Source organism: Oryzias melastigma, linkage group LG19, assembly GCF_002922805.2.
Source record: "Oryzias melastigma strain HK-1 linkage group LG19, ASM292280v2, whole genome shotgun sequence".
Lineage (NCBI taxonomy): Eukaryota > Metazoa > Chordata > Actinopteri > Beloniformes > Adrianichthyidae > Oryzias > Oryzias melastigma.
In genome coordinates, this window is record NC_050530.1 from 6,452,223 (window position 1) to 6,460,004 (window position 7,782).

General features: G+C 35.3%; 1 protein-coding gene across 1 annotated transcript in view; it reads left to right on the forward strand.

Moving 5' to 3' along the window:
• Positions 1-4,998: 4,998 nt before the first annotated feature.
• Positions 4,999-7,782, forward strand: part of atrnl1b (attractin-like 1b) — a 71,822-nt gene continuing 69,038 nt past the window's right edge. Inside the window, exon 1 of the mRNA XM_024284499.2 lies at positions 4,999-6,326. Within this exon, the coding sequence (XP_024140267.1) occupies positions 6,076-6,326 (251 nt within the window). The 5' untranslated portion in view covers positions 4,999-6,075. The remainder of the gene's footprint in view (positions 6,327-7,782) is intronic.

Sequence of the window (7,782 nt, forward strand, 5' to 3'; positions counted from 1 at the left end):
AACACAAGTTTCAATGTAAAAATATTGAGTTTTTGACCAATGCATGCACAAATATTCAAAAAGGTTAATACTATATATTCAAATCCTTTCAATTATTGATCATTTTTCACATATTTCTGCATGGATTTACTTTTTTGTCAAAAATATCCAAACATCCAGAGAGAAAACAAGAAACTAAATGAATTATTGAACATTTGAGATTTATTTTGCCCCCCATTTAGACGTCTAAGTCCTTGAAAGGCTAAAAAGGTGAGTGTAAATAATTAAAAATTGAATCATTCGGCTGTCTTTTGGCACATAAAGGATGTAAGTCAGAAATTCTGTAGTGAAAGAGAGGTGGTCCGGTCTCAAATCTCCTCTTTTTTTGTGTCTGAGTTCCCACAGTTGATGAACGCAGCTGGAGGGAGGGGGGGGGATATTGTGCAGTGGGTATTTAGAGGCCCCTGGCTTAAGAAAACCTTAAAACCCTCAACTTTAGACCATTTTGTCATGTGCTGTAATGTATCTGAGCTGCTGACATGTAGGTGTGGACATTTTTGTGCTGAAATGGCATTCCTCGTCTGTGAGACAGAGGTCTAAGGTAACCGCCTCAACTTCCTTATAGCATTACCTGCAATAATGCTAGTGTGAATGCTGTGAGCTGTCCAAACATCCAAATTAGCCAAAACAGCTAGCATAATGCTAAAATATTAGCTAAACTTTAGATTATCCTAAAAGAAAATTTGAAAATGTTTAATTTTGCCAAACAGATAGCATAATGCTAAAATATTAGCTAAATGACAAATTATCCTAAGAAAACTGGGAAAAAGTAAAAATGACCCAAAACAGTTAGCATAATGCTAAGATATTAGCTAAACTCCAAATTATCCCCCCCAAAAAACGAAAAGAAATCTCAAATTTTGCCAAAACCGCTAGCATAATGATAAAACATTTGCTAAACTCCAAATTATCCAAAAAAAAAAAAAAATTAAAAAACCTAGAAAACTATCTAATTTTGCTGAAATGGCTAACATAATGCTACAATATTAGCTAAAGTCCAAATTTAGCCTAATAAAACTGGAAAAATGTCTAAATAGGCCAAAACAGCTAGCATAATGCTAGAAATATTAGCTAATCTACAAATTATCCAAAGAAAACTGGGAAAATGTAAAAATTACCCAAAACAGTTAGCATAATGCTAAGATATTAGCTAAACTCCAAATTATCCCGCCCAAAAACTTAAAAAAAATGTCTAATTTTGCTAAAACCGCTAGCATAATGCTAAAACATTAGCTAAACTCCAAATTATCCGAAAAAATAAATAAAAAACTTAGAAAACTATCTAATTTTGCTGAAACGGCTAGCATAATGCTAAAATATTAGCTAAACTCCAAATTAGCCTAAAAAACTGGGAAAATGTCTAAACTGACCAAATACGACGGGCCGCTGAAAAAAAAATTTACGAGATAAAAAGTCATAAATCTAGCCCATGACTTTTAAAGTCATAAATATACGACTTTAATTTAGTAATTTAGCGCTTATGACTTTTTTCTTGTAAACGTACAAGATTTAAAGTCATAATTTAAAAAAAAAAAACCTTTCTAAAGCGGCCCTAGTACTTCGTCGTAGCCAAAATAGTTAGCAAATGTTAAAAGATTAGCTAATTTTCCTCCCAAAAAACTGGAAAAATGTCTAAATTTGCTAAAAACAGCTAGCATGATGCTAAAATATTAGCTAAAATCCTAATTATTCCCCCCCAAACTGTAAAAATATCTAGCTGTTTTTGGTCAATTTAGACTTTTTTTTTTTTTTGGCTAATTTGGAGTTTAGCTATAAAATTAAAGTTTATGGAAACCAAAAATAGAAGCAGGAATGTCCTAAAGGAGCTGAACTTTGTTATACCAAGATTACTGAAATCATTGAAAGTGTGATTGAGTTTTTATGTGCCAAAAACCGTACGGAAAGGTACAAGATAATCACTGTAGTGTGAATGAATTGAAGAATTCACACTATCATCATCAAACCTCCTTTGATTCAGCAGCACTTTCCCCCTGTCGGCACACAAACGTGAACTCACACAATCCCCTCTTCTTGAAAGGAGACCTCCCATCCATGTTGGTATTTGTATTTAATCTAGTGTGAACGGTGTGCCGTCTCACATTGTTACGTCTGGGAATTTCCAGGGAAAGCTGAGCCCGCTAACAGCTCACCGCCGCCCTATTTATCTAATAACTCTGCAGGAATGCAGAGGGCAGCAGTGGATACTCTACACCTTGTGAAGATGGAGTCTCTCTTGCACCTGACTAAACGTCAGCATGCTCTGTTGAGTCATCGTACAATAATACTGTTTTCAGTTCCTGTGTGATCATGTTAACAGGGATCCGGTTTGTTAAAATAAACATGACATTTTGGGAGTTTTGAAGTTGTGTGTGGGAAAAAGCCAAAATTCGGAGGTAATAAAAACATAATTTTCTAGATTATTGCTCACAGGATGAAGAAAAATGGGATCTTTAAAGATTATTTAAACAAATTTGACTATTTTTTTAAATAAAATTGAGCCATATTACATTCTGGAATTAGTGGTTTGAAATAAAACATTTATTTAAAATCTATATGAATATTGAGTTTAGTTTATACTGCGCAACACTGCCATCTAAAGGTCATACAGAGGTAGTGCAAGCAGATGAATGAAAATATCTCTTTTTAAAGCTGCTTTTATGAATGAATTATTTGAATGATTTCATCCTGGTAAGTATTAAAAGGTGCAATTATTTGTAAAAAAAAGTGTCTTTAGTTATGTTATTTAGGATAATTGCCATAAAATAAGTTATCCAACAGCTGTTTTAGCAATTTGTCACATTCCAGTTTGCAATTTCCTCCATTTTATCCTTTTTTTAATCCCTGTCATCCAGTTATTGAGTCAATTCACATTTAATTCTGAAGTGACAAGACTTAAGACTCACATTTTTTGCAATGAGGCCCAGATTTGACAAAGTGGAGGTCTGTGAGGACAAGCTATCCGGCGGGATATTTTCTAACCCTAGTCGTCGATAAATAGAAATTGTAAAGTTATTTTTGTTTTTGAGAATCTAATAAAATATTTTGGGTCAACTACATATAACATAGTTTATATACAAGCCATGTTAAGTAAAAAATAATGAGAAGAGCTGAACCACTCTATGGGTTCACACGATGACCTCATCCTCCTGTTGTAATGCATCCACACCCAAGTAACAGCGCCTCAAAAAGTTAGGCTGCTAAACTTTATATTTGTTGCCTTTCTTGCTCTGAGTTGCACTAAAAATAGTTAATTTCCCTCAGGATTAATAAAATAAAATACTATTCTTTTCTATTCAGATCTTTTTAGAATGAAAAACAGTGATGGGTCTTACATTTGAGATAATTTAAAACACATTATTAGAGAAATTAACACACATTCTGTTTAAAAAGCACTTTAAAAACTGCTTCATATCACAACAAACATTTATAAATTCAATTATATTAATTACCTTCCCTTCCTTGTCCGATCTCTGCCACCTTTGTGTCTTTTATATTCGTTTTTATATTCCTCACTGTGAGCATCCAAAAAAATATTTTTTATTGTATGTATTTATATTTTATTAATGTATTTAATTGATGCCTTTAGGTTTTTAAGTTGATGATTTTTAACACCTATTCGGGGACTACAAATGAACAATTTGGGCTAACTATGGTTAGCAATGCTTGATTTCTACTGAAATAAATAAACACATTTTAAAGAAAGTGTTTTGTCTGTGAAGGCCAGTATATTTTGGAACAATCTCCCTCTCTCTGTTTGAGAAATTTCAACACTTCAGACTTTAAAATTCTGCTTTAAACAGTGTCTGAAAGTAAACTGACAGTTTTTTTTACCTGTGATGTGTTTAACTTTTGATTCTTTCTTTTTTCTTTGTAATTGAGTCGATTTGTCTAGTTGCTGTTTAGAGTCAAAGTTCGTAAATTAAATACAATACATTCTCCTTGATGGATTTTTTAAATTTTATTTTAATTATACACTAATGTTGTCCTGTTTGACATGGTTTTTTAGCCTTTTTAGGTACAGAGGGAGGATTTTATTTGTTTTATTTTGAAAATAATCGTCAAAAGTCAAGAATTTTTTTTTTAAATTACTATGTATAGAAAATATGACTTTGGTGCATTAACACTATTGTAAGAATTAATGTTTTTTTTTTACGATTGAATGGCTTAATGGACACAAGGACATAGTGTGTTTTTTGTGATTCTCACTTGGTTTTGTCTCTTAAAGGTTGCTTTCTGATCTTTTGCAATATTTGCAAAAAAATCTAATTTTTTTGCAGTTGCGGATGAAAGTTTTTCGCAGTTTTTGTAGAGTTTTTATCTTTGTAAAGCAAACAAAGGATGCTAGTTCTGCAAAACTGGTCTCTTCTCACTTGGTAAAGCCTTTAAAATGCTCTGCCTTTCAAATTTTTCTTATCAATAATAGTAAACAACAGTTTGTGACAAATGTACTTTAAACTACAAACCAAAACAGGCTATTTTATTGTTTTTCAGAATCTCCTGTCTATTATTTTTGGAAATTTTTGATTTTTTTTTACTTCAAAAATACTTGCAAATCAGAAATGCTTGATTAATATGACAAAGAAATGCATCTTTTGAGGTTAAACTAACTGTATTATCATTGTGCATAAAGATACTACAAACATTTTTATGAATTTATAGAATAGGTCTGAATTATTGGGGATAAATAAAATATGTGCACATTAAATTTGGTCTGTGTTGTCCAGTTTCAATAAAACAAACGTATTTCTTGGGCTAAGACATGATTTTGGAGATAAAATTGTAAATATGGACAATAGTGAAAATGCATGGGGAAATTTTGTCTTTTTTTTGTTCTTAAAATTGCAAATTAGAAGAGTCATAACAATGTTTTTGCCACTTAGAAGACAAATTGTCCTGCAGCATCATGTAACATATTTTGGACACTGTCCCTTTAAGAGAAACCAGTTGCCAACACGCATGCGCAGGCTGTGTTTAGTTTTCCCCAACCCGACGAAATGTTAAGGTGTCGCTGCGCTAGCATGTTATTCTCAGCCTCCAACTGTCTCGTTTACTGAGGAAAAAAATGTTTTATCGTGTATTGAAGTGAGAACAAGACAACAAATGAGGTAGATATGAAAAAAAGCTAAATTTGAGGATTACTAAATAACCGAAGGGTCCATTTAGTTGGACTAACAACAGTTTAAGTGTTTGCTTATAGCTCCGGAGTCCGCAAGAAATAGTCCTTCGGTTCCCACATCCCATGTTAACTGCGGGACTTTTGGGTTCGAGTCCGGACCAGCGGACGGCTCTTCGTTCGTGTGCGGTCGAGACTCGGTGAACTCACGGTGCCATGTAGGTGGAGGACCAGCGTTTTCCCCCAGTTCTCATCCTTAGCGTCAGTATGAAGGGCAGTTAACGGAATAAGATGGCTGCTGAAACGCTATTTGCCCACGAATCGGTGCAGTAATGTTACTTTTAACCTCCGAACTGTACATATGCTAGTAGGATGGCTGGGAAATTAGGCACGCGCGTTTGTTGGTTTTTAGCTAGTTCGTCGCTTTGATTAAGTGATGCTAACGTTGGTGTTGTTCCATAAGGACACAACAATTCTTCCCACTTCCATTCTATACATGTTGACTGAGAATCTTTCTAATTATTTTAGCCGTCTTCTTTAACGTTTTGGCTTAAAACTCGAAGAAAAAGGCAACTTCTTTGTCGTAGCTAGCAAATAAGGCACGCGCGTTTGTTGAATTTTAGCTAGTTTGTCGCTTTAAATGTTTTAAGTGATGCTAAACGTTGGGGGTTCTTCCTTAAAGGACACAACAGTTCTTACCACTTAAATTCTACACATGCTAATCGAGAAGGGTTCGTATTTTTGAGCCGTTTTCTTAAACGTTTTGGCATAAAACTCGAAAAAAAAAAATGCAACTTCTTTGTTGTGGCGAAAGCATCCCAAGTCGTGGACGCTCTGTGTGGAGTTAAACCCCAAGGCCCCGGTCTGCTCCTCGGTTTGTTCGAGCTGGAGTTGGGACCAGGAAAAAAAAGCAATTGAGGACAATGGATCCTAAAGGGAAATATAAGACTACACTTTTCATGTTCGGACCCAAACCGGCCACCCACGGCGACCCGCGGAGAGTCAGCCGGTACTTGCTGGTCTATGTTCTGTTCTACTTCGTCCTGTTCACTCACGCCTCCCCGGCCAAGCCGTGCGACAAGAGCTGCTTCTCGGGGAAATGCCTCAACGGGTCCTGCGTCTGCGAGCGAGGATGGGTGGGAGAGCTGTGCCAGCACTGCCAGGGCAGGTTCAAGTAGGTGACCCAAATCCTTTACGGTTGAGGTGGTGGATTGGGAGGGAATCTGCCCCAGAAACGGGTTTCCTTTCAACAGTGACTCTGGCATACATACCTGTGTGAATTCAACTGCTTGGGAAACGTATTGTGTGTTTAACAAGGGAGTAACAGGCTCAAAAATGGTAAAAAAAAAATATTCAGAATTATGCAGTGTAGACTTTGAAAATGTTTAAATCCACAATTTTTTTTTTTTTGCTCTTGCCCATCATTTGTCCTAAAGTGATTGAAACAAAACAAAAATGTTATCGCTCATCAAATAGATTGAGTTTCTTAATCCTGAAAGTGAAATCTACATCTTCAATATCCTTGGTTTAAAACTTAAACCAAGCCAAAGTTGGTTGTTACATATAAACTAGGGCTGCCACAAACGATTATTTTAATAGTCCACTATTCACATAATAGTTTGTGATTATTGCGCAAACTGGATGTAAAGCACACATCTTAACCATAAATAGCTTTAAAATAACAAAAAAATAGATATATAGTATTACCGAGATAATGCTAGTGTGAATGCTAAATTTTACTACTGAACATGCTAGTGCTGATAGCTGAAGATGCTGAAATTGATAGCTAAAAATGCTGAAGTTAAAGTTAAAGTCCCATTTTTTGTCACGCACCTAAGTGTGTGAAAATTTGTTCTCCGCATTTGATCCATCCCCTGGGGGAGTGGTGAGATGCAGACACAGCCGCGCTCGGGAACCATTTGGTGGTTTAACCCCCCAGTCCAACTCCTTAGTGCTGAGTGTCAAGCAGGGGGTCACTGGGTCTCATTTTTAGTCTTTGGTATGACTCGGTCGGGATTTGAACCCACGACCTTCCAATCTCAGGGCGAACACTCCTCCACAAGGCCACTGAGCTTGAAGCTGAAATGAATAGCTGAAATCTCTGAAGTTAATACCTGAAAACACTGAAGCTGAAAGCCAACTAAAATGTTAGTTAATTGACAAATTAGCCTAGAAACTGAAAAAAAGCCTTAAATAGCTAGCATTTAGCTGAAATATTAGCTAAAACCCCAAAATAGCCCAAAAGACTGAAAAAAATCCTAAATTAGCCAAAACAGCTAGGATGTAGCTAAGATATTAGCGAAACTTCAAAATAGCCTAAAACATCTTAATAAATGCCAAAATAGTACAAAAAGCTAGCAGTATCCCGTTATAACTTTCAACTCTACTTCACTCTGACTCCATATATTATAAAATAATGACTAATTGACTATTAACTTAGTCGTAGACTATTTTAATAGTCGATTAGTTGTTGATTACTCGACTAATCTTGGCAGCCGTAATATAAACCTCTTGTTTTATTTAAGGTTGATGTTATTTTCATCAAGTGTCCAAGCACAAATATTGATAGAAATGTTGGCCACGTTATACGTACGACTAAGACGCACATTGCCCTGTATTTTAAGTCCGTC